The 14038-nt window shown below is 62.7% G+C and overlaps 3 protein-coding genes across 7 annotated transcripts in view; 1 reads left to right on the top strand and 2 right to left on the bottom strand.

The window, feature by feature from the left end:
• The window catches only part of ADAMTS13 (ADAM metallopeptidase with thrombospondin type 1 motif 13), a 32531-nt gene extending 31359 nt beyond the window's left edge, over positions 1 to 1172 (bottom strand). The window contains 2 exon segments of the mRNA XM_057719878.1: positions 23 to 77; positions 827 to 1172. Of these exon segments, the coding sequence (XP_057575861.1) occupies positions 23 to 77; positions 827 to 1172 (401 nt within the window).
• Positions 1016 to 14038, top strand: part of REXO4 (REX4 homolog, 3'-5' exonuclease) — a 25864-nt gene continuing 12841 nt past the window's right edge. For 2 of the 5 annotated variants that reach the window (XM_057724193.1, XM_057724192.1), the window contains exons 1-8: positions 1016 to 1395; positions 2911 to 3245; positions 4495 to 4632; positions 4836 to 5029; positions 6045 to 6133; positions 7097 to 7171; positions 7835 to 7960; positions 8548 to 11092. In XM_057724193.1, coding sequence (XP_057580176.1) covers positions 1171 to 1395; positions 2911 to 3245; positions 4495 to 4632; positions 4836 to 5029; positions 6045 to 6133; positions 7097 to 7171; positions 7835 to 7960; positions 8548 to 8661 — 1296 coding nt within the window. In that variant the 5' untranslated portion in view covers positions 1016 to 1170 and the 3' untranslated portion in view covers positions 8662 to 11092. Of the gene's footprint in view, positions 1396 to 2910; positions 3246 to 4494; positions 4633 to 4835; positions 5030 to 6044; positions 6134 to 7096; positions 7172 to 7834; positions 7961 to 8547; positions 13377 to 14038 lie in introns of those variants that run through there. The other 3 variants (XM_057724194.1, XM_057724196.1, XM_057724195.1) reach the window with 3 other exon arrangements.
• The window catches only part of STKLD1 (serine/threonine kinase like domain containing 1), a 20373-nt gene continuing 15807 nt past the window's right edge, over positions 9473 to 14038 (bottom strand). The window contains exons 14-22 of the mRNA XM_057719876.1: positions 13589 to 13705; positions 12709 to 12853; positions 12466 to 12484; positions 11797 to 11908; positions 11032 to 11160; positions 10827 to 10955; positions 10163 to 10303; positions 9844 to 9947; positions 9473 to 9595 (exon numbers count right to left, since the gene is read on the bottom strand). Of these exons, the coding sequence (XP_057575859.1) occupies positions 9473 to 9595; positions 9844 to 9947; positions 10163 to 10303; positions 10827 to 10955; positions 11032 to 11160; positions 11797 to 11908; positions 12466 to 12484; positions 12709 to 12853; positions 13589 to 13705 (1019 nt within the window). The remainder of the gene's footprint in view (positions 9596 to 9843; positions 9948 to 10162; positions 10304 to 10826; positions 10956 to 11031; positions 11161 to 11796; positions 11909 to 12465; positions 12485 to 12708; positions 12854 to 13588; positions 13706 to 14038) is intronic.

Below are 14038 nucleotides of genomic sequence, written 5' to 3'. Positions count from 1 at the left end.
CTTTGCAGCTGCTCCCTCTCACCCCTGAGCCTCGCACTCCAGCTTCAGCTCGAATGTGGCCTCCCTCGTGGCAGCATCTAAGTGCCCCCAGGGGAGGGGTGCCACATTTAAAAACTAAAAATCAGGACAGCCGTGAAATTTAAATTTCAGATAAACAGTGGAATTTTTTTTTTGTGGTGTAACTACGTCCCCAATATCGCAGCTATTATGTGGGACACATCTATACTAAAAATTGCTTTTTATAGTAAAAATTATTCTTTTTCTGAAATTTCCAATTCTCTGCGCGTCCTGCATCGTGTCGGTAGCCTTACCCTCCCCAGTCTCTACCACGACCCTTCATCATCTGTGTTTCCCTGGAGGCCCCCACGCACGTCCAGTGTCACTGACCCAGTCCTGCCCGAGCCAGGCGCGGAGGGCGGGTGACTTATCACCGCGGCCGCCAAGTGCCATGATGGAAAACGACGCTTGTTACAGCGCTTTATTACTGTTGTCGGCCGCTGCGGCACCACGGCCCTGGGCAAGCAGGCTGTGCGACCTGCGGGCCTCCCCGCGCTCCGCGGGCCTCCGTTTCCCCGCGCGTGGGGAAGCCGCGATGTGCCCGCCCCGGCCCCGCCCCGCCCCTCCCAGCCACGCCCAACTCCCAGCCCTGCCCCGCCCCGTCCCCGCCCCGCCGATCCCAGGCCCAGCCGCCCAGCGCCCCCTGGCGGCCGCCTGCCCCGCGCCCTGCCTGCCCGGCCGCGTGCTACACCGATGGCGGCCCCCCGTCCCCTTCCGGCGCTCGAGTTTCTCGGCCCCCGACGGCTCTCGGGGGGGATCCCGGGCTTACTCCAATACGACCCGAGGCCGCCGACCGCGGACGCCTCTCGTCGGGGTGGCAATCCTTTTCCTTGGAGGCCCAAGAGCCCCGCCCTGCTCCCGGCCGTGCGGAACCAGAGGCGGAGGCCCGGTTTCCAGCCGGCCGGGAGAGACGAGCACGTCCGGGGACCGGCGCGCACGCGCAAGGCGCGCGGGACGGCTTCCGGGGTCGCGGCTGCGGCGGTCCGCCGGGCCGGGGAGAGCGGTGTTGGCCGGGGAGCGCGGGGTTTGCCGGGGCCTGTGTTCGGCGGGCAGGGTCCGGCTGCGGGGCCGCGGCGCCGCCGTGGGTGGGCGCGGGGCCTGGACGCTGCCCGCATGGCGGAGGCGAGGGTGCTGGCCCCCGAGCGCGCCGCGCGCAGCCCCGCGCCTGAGCCCGGGCTCGGCCGCAAGCCGAAGCGGAAGAGACGCGGAAAGACAAGGTCCTGGAGGCACAGAGCGCGGGGGGCCGGCGGGACGCCGGGGGACGGCTCCCGTGCGGTCGCGCCGCTTCCCCCGAAGGCGCCGGAGGGCTTCTCCCGGAACTGGAAGGCGCTGCAGCGGGTGAGGCCGCGGGCGCCCCGCGGATGCGCAGCCGGGCCGGGCCGGGGGGCGGGGGGCGGGGGGCGAGCTCGTGCGCCGAGAAGGGCGGGAGCCCGATGCAGAGGGTCTGGCGGTGATGTGGAGCGTGAGTAGGTGAGCGCTGACAGCCGCCGCCGGATGAACTATAGGTGCTCTTTGTTTCTTTTAACGTTTATGTATGTATTTGGTTATGCCGGGTCTTAGTTGCAGCTCGCGGGCTCCTTAGGTGTAGCATGCGAGCTCTTAGTTGTGGCGTGCACGTGGGATCCAGTTTTCTGACCAGGGATGGAGCCCAGCCCCCCTGCGTTGGGAGCGCGGAATCTTAACCACTGCGCCACCAGGGAAGTCCCAATACGTCTTATTTAACCCGATACCGACTCTGAGGTAAAGTCCTTCATGATCTCCGTTTTACAGACGAGGAGCTGGGTCACAAAGGTTAAATAAAGTGTCCAGGATTGCAGCCAGGTGAGCAGAACCAGGGGTCAGACGCCCAAGTCCCTGCTCGTAATGCCACGTTGTACCTACTGCTTTTCTCAGCATCAGTGACCGACACTACTTACAGGTTCCTTACCGATTACTGTCTGCTAAATGCTGTCTCCACCTACTTTGCTCGTAAATTCTCTCCACCTCCGTTGGAGTTAACTGCTTTGTTATCGTGATTTTCTAGTTGAGATTAAGGCAGAGTTTATGGAACTCAGCCCAGGGTCACAAGGAGCTAGCAGATGGCAGACTGGTGCATATTCACACTGCGGGCTGTGAGTTGGTGCTGTTTGCTACTGCTGACCTTCAGAGGCTCTTCTGAGTTCCTGAAGTCTGTTACAGAGCCTCAGAGTGAGGAGAGCAAGAACAGAGAAGCGCTTCTGAGCATCCTGCCGCAGCCAGGCATCTTAGGGTGGAGTCCCGATCATTCCCTAGTCTTGACACACGGACTGATGAAATTCCCTCGGGCAAGCGCAGGGGTCTCTGACTTCTTGCACTGTAACTCTGCCTCTTTTTCTCAAGAAAGTAAAGTTAATCAAGCAGAGAGCTATTTACTGTGGCAAAAACCTTGCATTTTCTCTAATTCATACAAGAGAGTGGGATTTTGTGTTTTTTAAGTTTTATGGGGACAGGAAAGTAGAAACCTGCCTCAGCGCTCAGCTGATGGCCACTTAGCAGAGTCTGAACCGTGTTAAGAATGGCCAGGCTGGGGACTTGCACACAAGAGGAGGCTGGGCTCCATGCAGGAGAGCAGGGGTGCGGCTGCCGGCCCTTTTCCAGCCACCTCTTATTGGACACGAGACCCGCACAGCAGTAGCAAACCAAGATATCTGATCAAGGAGGTGGCTGCCGTGCACTGGCTTGTTGGCCTGAGCCGTGAAGGAATTAACTCTAATAGAACTATAAATGTGGAAACAGGTTGCTTTTACAGGCACGTACATGTATAAGCTTTTTCAATCCCTAGTGCGTGATTTCCAAAGTAAAATGTGTCACGTGTTTTATTTTGGCTTCCATTAGCTGCTGAAACAGAAACCACAGGCCCCAGGAGAGCTTCTTGTCCTCTCTCAGACGGATTCCAAAAAGCAGTCGCAAAGTGTCCAAGAAAACAGAAAAGTGATCTCAGATAAAGCAAAGATAAATAAGACGGGGACAGAAAACACAGACCCCAAGGCCACCAGGGGTTCCATGCCCTCAGGGTCTCTGACGAACAGGAGGCTACGGGCACAGCGCAGCGAGAAAGGGGCCAAGAGAAGGACCGAAGGTGACATTTCTCCAGAACGGGTGGGCATCAAACATAAGAAGCGGAAAGTCGAGGAGGCGACTGCCACCCTGCCTCCCGCCCTGCCCACCGAGTGAGTACCCGCGGGCTGGGGTGGCCCTGGTGACCTGCGTGGCCTCGTCAGCCTTCTGGCCAAGAGCCAGGTCACGGCGCCTAAGGCCTGTCACCTTAAGGATGCCGAGGCAGGGGGCCCCTCCCTTACCTTCCCCTGGTGCCGTGGGTTTCTTTGCTGAGTGTTTCTTTCCCGTAGGACGTAGGCATAGGGAGGCAGAGCTGTTTCATAGCTGCTGTGTCTCTGGGGCCTGGATTGGGGCTTGGCACGTGGGGCCCCCCAGCAAAGATTTGTGGAATGAAGGCGCACCAAAGCCACAAAGACCCAAGTTTGAAACTGATTCCCGAGTCTTGCTAGTCGGATGGTTTGGGGCTAGTTCCTGGCATGCCCAGAGCCTCGGGCTGGTCGCCTGCGGCGGGCCTGTGAGGCGCAGCGTGCTGGCCCCGTGCCTGGTGGCTCCTCAGCAGACCCTGTGGTGTCCTTACACGGGGAGGACCAGGGGTCTGTGCCGCCTCCGGACGCCCAGCTGGGAGAGGGGCGTGTTGGTGCATCAGTCGGGCTGTGTGTCGCTTGGGATTGAGGACACAGTCGCTGAAGGTTTCAGGAGAGAACAGTTTGAGTGCCTGCCACGCGCCACTGTGCTTGGCGTGCTCTCTGGAAACAGCAGTCACGACAGGTCCCTCCATCTTGAGGGGGACAGACGACGCACTGAAATTACCTCAGTAATTCCCTCCATGTGATCGGGGTAAATCCAGCGAGGGAGAAGCTTGTGGGGGCAGAGGGCCAGAGGAGCGTGTCCAGTCAGTGAGCTCAGGAGGCCGTCTGAGGAAATGCCATGGAAGCTGAGCCTGAAAGCCGCATTCACAAGGCACAGCCGCCCGTCGGGCCATCGCTGCCTGGGCGTCCACGTCTGCAGGGCTTGGCACGGGGGGTGGGGGGGGTGCTCTGCGTCTGTGTTCTACAGTCATCCTGCTTATCTGAGGTTCTTAAACGTTTGATAACTGAACTGTTAGTTTTATAATTGAGAAGAAAACCTTGGCAGCCGGCACACCTGAGTAGGTGTGGGGGGGCGTATTTCTGTTTTGTACACTGTGTGGCTCTGTGGTTCCTAAGTGTTGGCTGATGAGTGTGTTTTTTGATTAAAGAGGGAAGTGCCAAGATGATCACAACAGCAGGGGCGGCGGGCGGCGCCGGGCACCCGGGGCCAGACCGCCCTGCGCGCAGCCCCGCTCGCCCACGCGCTCAGCGTGTTCTCCCCTCTGCCTCCCAGGGAAGACATCTGGTTTGATGATGTTGATCCGGCAGACATCGAGGCAGCGATGGGCCCGGAGGCAGCCCGGATCGCGAGGAAACGGCTGGGTCAGAGCGAGAGCAGCCTCACGCTGGTGAAGGAGTGCGCTTTCAGCGGGTACGCGGGGCAGGGCTGTGGGGTGTGCTCAGCCTCGGCGGCGGGGGGAGTCTGCAGGAAGGGACCCCTTCCCTCTCCTCCCATCGAGCTGGGCAGGCGCCTCTTGGTGTCTGGCTGAGACTCGTCCTGTCACGTTGCTGAGCGGTGGTGCCGTTTCCCGGGTGCTGCGCGTGGGTTAAACTGGAGCCTTGGTTCCCCTCCAGCCTGACTAAAGCCTTAGCCGTGGACTGTGAGATGGTGGGCGTGGGTCCCAAGGGGGAAGAGAGCATCGTGGCCCGCGTGTCCCTGGTCAACCAGCACGGGAAGTGCGTTTATGACAAGTACGTGAAGCCAACCCAGCCGGTGACCGACTACAGGACGGCGGTGAGCGGGATCCGGCCTGAGCACCTGGCACAAGGTGGGTGGCCTCAGCGCGGGCACGTCCACAGCGAGAGCCCGGTGCTCATCCTGCCTCCTGGGCGGGGGGCTCAGAGGCTCCCGAGCCCTTCTGTGTTGGCCTCGCTGCCACATGGCCACTCAGCCTTAAGACCAGTGCAGTGTTCCTGGATGGAGAGGGTGTCAGAGGAAGGAGGCCGCTGTGGGGGGGGAAGGGGTCAGGGAGGTGGAGAGTTGGAGAGGCTGGAGGGTCTCCTGGGCCTTCGCGGGGGTTTGGAAGCTGTGGGGAGCGGTGAGCAGCGAGAGGCCTGGGCGGGGGCGGGGGAGGGGTGTTGAGCTTGTCCTCAGTGACCTCGGTCAGGGAGCTGGTTGTACAAGGCGACGCGTGGTGGCCCAGCTCGGGACACAGCCTGGACGCGGAGTCTGTAGGGTTTGCCGATGGACAGGCTGAGCGGGGGAGGGCAGAGAGGCAGCTGGGAGGCCCTGGGTTTGGGGCCTGCAGAGGTCCTGGGAGCAGGGGCGTGAGGCCGCGGCTGGGTCTTCCTCTGGCTGCGTGGTCTCTGCCCTCCGCACCGCTCGGGTTCTCTGGACCACAGCCCACAGGGCAGCTTTGCCGGTCCCGCTTGGATCGGGGGCGGGCAGAGTCGCAGGCACAAGCGCGGTTGCTGCAGCCCTTCCCTTTGGGCCTGAGGGCCAGGGGTGGCCCCGAGGCGTCCGCTCAGAAAAAGCAAGCAGAGCCGCCTCTGGAGCCGGGGGGCTAGACCCCAGCTTCTCGCCGTGTGGCGAGGGTCACCCCGCCTCGTCTTTGTCTCCAGCTGGGAAGACGTCGTCCCCCTGCCCTGGTTTCTCACTGTCAGGTTCAGGTGGCAGTGAGCGTGCCCCCCCCCGCTTCTCCCCAGTGGGGGTGGGGGGTGCTGGGACGGCCCCTCGGCCTTGGCGTCACCCTCCTGAGTGGGTGACCTGCCTGCCGGGGCCTCTCCCTCAGCATGGCAACAATTTACGTGTCACTGAAAACCACGTGTTCGTTTTGTTTCCAGGAGAAGAGTTTGAAGTTGTGCAGAAGGAGGTGGCAGACCTGCTGAAGGGCCGGATTCTGGTGGGACACGCACTGCACAACGACCTGAAGGTACCGGCTTGGGGCACCTTTTGTGTCACATGGTGTCTGAGGTGGTCACACTGGCTTCGTGATTTGGGTGATGCGCCCACGGGGTCTGCTTGGCAGAGCGGGTCCCGCACACCTGTGTAGACAGCCGGGCACGGCCTCTGCTGCCCTCCCGTGCCCGTGGGCCGCTGCTCCTCTCAGGGCAGAGTCCCTCCTGTCAGGGAGCCTTCCCGGTGCCTGTTCCCTTGAAGCCACTGGGCAGTCCCTGCGTCCCAGGCCGGCCTGTGACGGCCAGCACCTCAGGCGGCAGCCAGCTCGGCAGGTCCCCTTCCCGAGCCCCTGCCCCTCAGGGAGAGCTGACCCGCCTGTGGGGATGAGAAGCTTGGGGCAGGCAGGGTCGGAGACTGTCCTTCCTGGGCCTGGAGCTTTTCAGATGGCGTCCCTGGAGCTTTTCAGACGGTGTCCCTGGAAGCCTGGAGGCCGCCAAGCTTTGAAGGACTCATAAAAGGTGGTCCTAGATGCCTTTAAAAATAAACTTTGCACTGTTAAAATCAACAAGTCCTCTGTTCACTGAAATGCATTTTATCATAAATGTTCTCACCTCGGAGGCCCTGGTAGCTCGTGTGTCCTCCCAGCACCCTCTCCGCCCCGGGTCACCTGGGAAGACCTGCATCTCAGCCTCTCCTGGGGCCTGTCCTGAGGTCGTGAGAGGACCCGTTTCATCCCTGACTTCCTGTGTGCGTGACACCCACTCAGTATACAGAGCACATGGGCTGCTGGCTCCTTGGCGACTGTGTCCCAGCTTCCCTGGTTTCAAGGCTGCGTTTTCATCCACGTGGTTCTTCCTGTCAAGGCATCACCTTTCTCCCGTGATAAGTTCCCCTCAGAAGTTCAGGCTCCCATCAGTGCCTTATTTTATCTGTGCGTGTTCACGCGTTACATGTTGGAAGTTGAGAAAGGGGCGCCTGTCGTGTTTTCCTCCTCCAGGCGCTGTTTCTGGGTCACCCGAAGAAGAAGATCCGGGACACTCAGAAGTACAAGCCCTTCAGGACCCAAGTGAAGGTACGTGGAACCACTAGACTCTGTAGTGCAGTTTCTTGGTTCATGTGATCGGTTCTGGTCCCTGGAGGCTGGCTTACTGGTTAAAGGGGTTTGGGTTTGGTTTGGTTTGGTTTCTTCTTTTAACCTTTAAAATTAAAAGGAGGGAGTTCTCTGGGGGTCAAGTGGTTAGGACTCGGCACTTCCACTGCCCAGGGACTGGCTTCAGTCCCTGGAACTAAGACTCCTTAACTCCTTCGGCAAGCAGTAAATAAATAAGAAAGGAAGGGAGGGCGGGAGGGAGGGAGGAAAGAATCAGGAGAAGAATTAGACAGCATTAAAAAAATACAAAAAACTAAAGAATCTTACAAGAAAAGGCGTTCTGCGAAACGCCAGCCTTAAAGTTGGTGTCACTGAGGGCACACGGGTTCCACTGTCGGACGTCTGTGATCGGACCCTCGACTGCGAGTAACCAGCTGCCATCGTGCGTGTTCCAGAGGCAGAGCTGCCCCTTGAAATGAGCGGGGGGGGGGCCTGAGGCTGGGAGGCACAGGTGCAGGGTCCTTTCCTGGTCCTCCTCTGTGGGCTGACCCGGGGGTCACCAGCCACAGGGCCGCGGACACTTCCAGTGGGAGGGGTGCGGAAGGTCACTTGGGGTGGGGCTCAGCAGGCAACCGTCCTGCCCAGGCAGAGCCCCACCCCCACCCCGCGTGGCTGAGCGCTGGCCTCCCCTGGCAGAGCGGGCGGCCGTCTCTGAAGCTGCTTGCCGAGAAGGTCCTGGGGATCCGGGTGCAGCAGGCGGAGCATTGTTCGGTGAGTGTGTCCTGGGTGACGGTCCTCAGCATGGGGGCCGTGCTCGACCTCATGGGCGAGGTGCCGTGTCACCTGATGGCAGACACAGTGGCCTTGGGTGGCTTCTGTTTTCAGAGGCTCCTGGTCCATGATAAATGACCTGGCACAGCGGGCCTGCAGAGTGTTGATGAAATTCTAAATGGTGACAGTTACCTAACACTTAGCACCAGGAAGCTACTAGTTTTCTGTAGTCAGAGAGAAAGGCCCCCGTCTGGACTGCAGGCCCTCAGGACCACATGTGAGGCCACTGGCCCACAGCCCGGCATCAAGCTCAGGCCTGCCGTCCCTCCCACCCGCCTCCTCGCTCTGTGGTGTCTGGGGCACCCACGAGGCAGCACGCTCATCCCTTCCCTTCTTTGGGTTCCTTCCTTCCGTGAACTGGGGCAAGGAAGCGCGGCGAGGGCCATGTCGCTGGGCCGCCACGCTCGTTAGTTTTCTTCACTCGCCATGTCTGGCACCAGGACTCGGGGACTGTGGGGTGGGCTGGCACGTATGTGGCTGTGCTTCTCACCCGCGGGACAGTCGTGGTGACGCTCTGTGTCCCCCAGATTCAGGATGCGCAGGCGGCGATGAGGCTGTATGTCCTGGTGAAGAAGGAGTGGGAGAACGTCTCCCGAGACAGGAGGCCCCTGGCCCCCGACGTCTGCAGTGACAATGCCTAGCAAGAGCCTGCCCTGTGCCGCTCCCAGGGCCCTGGGTAGCTGTGACCAAGTCACGGGACAGATGGAGTCTCCCCGGAGCCGCGGCGGCGGGGCACAGGCATGCGTGCTGCTGCGCAGAGCTTCCTCCGTCTAGTTGTGGCATCTGAGACTCATCCCCGCACACGGGGGCGGGCAGCACACAGGGATGAGAGGAGGGGCTGTCCCCAGGGCTTCCCTGGGTCCTGGGGCCAGAAGCACCCAGTTCTCCCCCGGGCTGTGGCACCTGCCTCTGGGGAGGCCCCTTTCCCTTGTTGCCTTGGGAGACCGAGAGAGAAGAACTCCTTGGACTAGGCCTGGACCACGCAGCTGCAGGCAGCCCAGCGGCGACCTCATCGAGGACTTTCCTGTGGTTCCTTTCTCACCCACTGCCCCCACCACCACCACGCACACCCGCCAAGTTTAAACTCCAGGTCGGAGCCCACCGTCGGCGAGGGGCGCACGGGCTGCCCAGCGCGGTGACAGCAGTGGTCCCTGGAGGTAGGCACCTCCCGCCTAGGACGGACCTGCTGACTGTGGGTGGCCCGCAGCCCTCTCTGCGCGACCCAGGTGTGGGGGGCTTTCTGAGGACGGGAGCGGCCAGTTGCACTTACTGGAGTGATGCCCCGGGTGCTACTGAGCCCCGACGCCTGTACGAAAAGTCCAGACCCACCAAGGATGTCGTGTGACATAAACAGCTTTTTACTTGAGCTGGAGCTCGTGGAGGCGCAGTGTCTGAGAGCACCGCTGTGTCCCACAGCTGGTCCTGGGGGACATCTCTCCCTGACCCCCACCCCTAAGGAGAGGCCCTGTGGCCCCGGGTGGCCGCCTGGGGCTGGGCCCACTGCCCACTCTGGGAGGTGGACTGGGAGGCCTCCTGCAGGCCCTGGAGCACGCTGTGTGCATACGACACCAGCTCCTGGAAGGAAAAAAGTAGGTCAGCTGTTTTCACGAATGGTCTCTGGGTCCACGACTAGTTATTTCTGTTACTTAATCCGCTTTTCTTTGAAGACATCTCATTCCCCTTCCCTTCAGGGCTGACTTCGGCCCCATTGTGGATGAGGGGTGACACGGGGAGAGCCGCTTAAAACCACACATGCAGCAGTCCCGGTCGCCTCCACCCACACCTCTCGTCCAACCCCTGGACTCTGTGCACCCGGGTCTGGCCGGGTCGGCCTCGCCGACACTCACCAGGCTGGAGGTGAAGCGCCCGTGGATCTCCTCGACCAGGGGCTGGATGCCGCTGGACACCATCTCAGACAGGATCTCCTCTGTGGGCAGAGCAGAGGCGCCTGAGGCCAGGGACGAGGCAGCCCCTCCCAGGCTTCGCGTGAGCCGCCCGGACGCGGGAGCAGGCGTCACCCGCGCCAGCACAGTGCCTGGCACGGAGGGTTCCTGCCCTTCCCCCTGTCAGTAACAGCCGCGAGCAGGCCGCCTCTTGAAGGCTGGCTCCCAGGGAGGCGTGACGAGGGCAGAGGGTCCTCACTGTAGGAGGCCAGGCGGGCCAGCAGCATGCAGATGCTCTCCACCACCTCCGGGTCGTCCCTGTGGAGCTGGTACGTCTCCTGGATGAGGGCGAGGCCGCTCTTGCCCTCCTCGGGCATCACCACCTGCAGGGCCGCCAGCTCTGGGCGGTGGGAGGGGGGACATTGAGAGCCCAGAGCGCCTGGGGTGCCAGGAGCCTCAGCTGGCAGAGGACGCCACACTGTCTTGCAGCCTGGGGACCTCTGAGTGCAGGCCTTGCCCAGCTCCTCCGCACCCCATCCTGTTTGATGGCGGGATCCCGCAGGGCCTGCAACCTCGGCCGGGCTCCAGGCCCCAAGTGTCCACGAGGGGCTGTGGTGCCCAGTCGGGTGCAGAGCCTGGTGGGGGCGGAGGGACAGCCAGGCTCCGTGTGGAGGTGGGAGCTGGAGGAGAGCCTGCGCGCACGTGGCCTGTGCGTGGCGGGGAGGCAGTCACGGGACAGGGTTACACGAACAGTGAGGAGTGTGTGTAGAGAAGGGGTCCATAGTGTCACCTGCACAACGGGGCTGTAGGTGTTTCCCGTCCCCTTTTCGAGTGTTTGTTTTTGGTGTGTGGGCTGCCGGCAGGCGTTCCTGGGGGAGTCGGCCGCCGCCTCCTAATGGCAGCCCCGCCATCCCCGGGCTCACCAGACACCTTCGCGAGGCTGGCCAGCCCCCGGTAGGCGTGGTTCACCAGCAGGACTTGGTCCTGGCGCAGCCGGATGCTCTGCAGGAACAGGACCGCCACTTCTTCAAACTGCTGCTCCTTTATGCAGCCTGCGGGGGAGCCGGCACGCGCCTCGTCTTGAGGGTCCGGGGCCACCCCTCTGGCCCTGGGGCCCCAGCCGCTCACCCAGCAAGGACAACAGCCACAGGACCGCACAGCCGGCTTCGGCCATCTCTGCGTCCGTCGGGTAGGTGGCCAGCACGTCAGCAATGAGGGCCGGGGCTTTCTCCAAGGGGGCCTTGTTCACGGTGGCAGCTGGAATGGGACGGGATGGAAGAGGGGACACCTGCTCCTTGCTGCGGGCAGAAGTGCCTGCTGTGTGCGTGCCCCCCCGCCCCCACCTGCCACCAAGGACAAGAGCAGAAGAAGCTGTGGGGGGAGAGGTCAGCCGTCTTCAGAGGTGGGGACATGGGGGAAAGGGTGGTGCCAGCCTGCTAGCACATCTGGAGGGTAGGATGGCCGCGCCCCCAAGGGGAGGCTCGGGATCCCGCACGCCAGGTGGGGGCAGGGTGCTCCGTGGTTGGGAGCCCTCTTTTCCTTGGGGAAATGACTGCCCAGGCGCTGGGGGGCCAAGTGGGGCCTGGAGAGGGAGTCATACAGCCTGCGGGCCCCCCTTCCTGAATCAGAAACCAGGATAGTTTGCCCAGTGCTCAGGCGAACCTGTGACACCAGGGACTGCCTGGGAAATCCCATGATGTGTGCGAGCTGGAGGGTTCCCCGGGTGGGGCACCGGGGGTCAGAGCACGAGCCCGCCTCTCCCCGGGACAGCACATCCTGCCTCTGCTGGTGCGGCTTCCCTGTGTGCTCCCCCCGCCTTTCTCCTCTCCTCCCAGCTTTCACGTGTTTAAGGGAGCAGCAGAGAGAGGGGGGCCCGCCCCGGGCCCCACTCACCGTCCACCAGCAGGGTCCAGAGCAGACGCAGGCCGTTGATGCAGATGTCCCTGTTCCTGGGGAAGGCCCCCAGGTGCTCCAGGATGTGCTCAAACAGCCCGGCCCTCTGCAGCTCGTCTGTGGTCAGTCCTGGGGTGGGGGGCTGGAATCAGGACCACAGAGCACCCCTCCTCAAGGAAGCCTTCCCTGGCGGCCACCTCCCTCCTCACTGTCCGTGAGCCCTGCGGTCCCAGGCGTCCTCTGCATCCCTGGGTGCCTGCTCCAGGCCAGCGTCGTGCCCAGCGTGGGACCCGGGAACAAGGATGTGGTCCCTCCCCTGGGCCACCGTTCCAGTGTCTCCCATCCTGTCACTGGGCTGGGACCAGCCTCTGAAGCTTTCCTTCCAAGGTGGGACCACGGAAGTCGTCTCCCTCGGGGTGATGACCTAACGTCATTTGCCAGACGCTCCTAATTTACACCTGGCTATTCATGGCAGCCCTTTTCACATCCCAGCGTGGGGTCAATGAAATACGGTAAATTATCTGGTTACTGTAGTGCGGGCTGGGGCCACGGGGCTCCAGGTGAGGTCCCTGGGCTCCCTCGGGCCCCAGCTTCCCTTTGGAGAGAACGACGCCCACCCGGTGAGTGGTTGGAGGAGAGTAAACGTGTGTAAAGCCCTTGGGTGGTGACCCTCTCCCCGACACTGTCCCTCGACCAGCTGCCTGCTGTGGCCTCTGTGAAGTGGGGCTGAGCGGGGCCGGAGGGGCAGCAAGGGCGTGAAGCCCATGGTGGTGCCTGGCACCTGGCCAGTGCCCACGCATGTTGGCAGTGGGACACGTGAGTGCGAGCGTGCAAGCCGGGGGCAGTGCAGCTGCGCCCTCGGAGCTGCCCGGCGCGCCTGCCCCTGCGCCCCGCGCCCACTGGGGGCGGCACCCACCCTGGCTGGCGACGATGGTGAGCAGGCTGTAGACCGTGACCAGGAGCTGCTGCTCCCCGGGGTGGCTCTGCAGGAGGCCCAGCAGCACGGGAGTGAGGCCGCCGCCGCTCGGCACCGAGGCCGCCGGGTCCTGCGCCAGCGCTGTGCGGGCCAAGGAAGAGGATTGCAGGTTGCGGGGAGGAAGCACGGGTGGGGCAGACAGCAGGTCCCCGCACGTGCTTCTCGTGTGGCCCAGGCGAGGACGGAGGGCTGGGGGACCTGTGTGGCTCTGCGGGGCAGGGCTGGTTTCCAAGGCCCCCCCGGGCCGTGAGCACGTGCAGCGTAAAGCGTTATGTGGAGATTCAGCCTGAGTGTTAAAGTTAGAGCGGCGAGGAACTATTCCCAGTTGAAAAATCAAAGATGTTTACGCTTTTCTTTAATGGCCCAAAGACTCTGGGAGGAGCCCAGGCCCTCCCGCTCTCAGCGGCAGCCCGTCCTGCTGCCTCCTCGGCTGCCCTCCTGGAAGCCCACACCTAGGACCCCACCCAGCCTGCCTGGGAGGTCATACTGCAGGACCCCCATGTCCAGCTCCTCGTTTCACGCCTGGAGACCAGCCGGAGCGGGGAGGAGCTGGTCCACGGCCACAGAGCAGATCAAAGGCCGGCCTTGGGTGGTGGTGCCCCAGTCTACAGACTCCTGGCTGTGCCCTGCCTGTCACGGGGTGGGGTTGGGTGGGTAGAGCAGGACACAGAGGGTCCCATGCGAAGGCAATAACTGGCGTGGGAGAGTGGGGGCAGGAGACTCCAGCTGCACCCCTTGGCCCAGGGGTCCTGCCCTGGCCTGGCCCAGAGCCCCCCTTGGCCCAGGGGTCCTGCCCTGGCCCGGCGCGGAGCGCACCTTGGCCCAGGGTGCGCAGCAGCAGGGAGCAGGCACACAGCTGTATGTCCAGGGTCCTCTTGTGCTGCTTCATGATGGTGAGCAACACCTCCACCAGCTCCGCTGGCCACGGCAGGCCTGGCAGGACGGGCAGAGTGAGACTCGGCACAGGGGCAGGTGGTGGGAGGGGGGCCTGGACCAGACCAGGGAAGCAGAGCCTGCTGGGAGTCGGGGGGCATCACGTGTGGGCCCCTGGGTGGACAAGCAGACGCGATCAGTCAGTGATCGTGGGCGACCGGCCTGCGTCTGCCGTAGGGATCTCCTAGTTCCAACAGCTCTACGGGGTAGATCCTTATTGCAACCCCCGTTTGACAGATGAGAAAACTGAGGGTCAGGGAGGTGAGAGACCTTGCTTCAAACCCAGCCTGTCTGACTCCAGAGCCCTTGGCCGTTACTGCCCTGAGGGAGGAC

The sequence above is a fragment of the Hippopotamus amphibius genome, chromosome 2 (genome assembly GCF_030028045.1).
Source record: "Hippopotamus amphibius kiboko isolate mHipAmp2 chromosome 2, mHipAmp2.hap2, whole genome shotgun sequence".
NCBI classification, from domain to species: domain Eukaryota; kingdom Metazoa; phylum Chordata; class Mammalia; order Artiodactyla; family Hippopotamidae; genus Hippopotamus; species Hippopotamus amphibius.
This window is presented reverse-complemented; position numbering and strand designations above follow the sequence as displayed.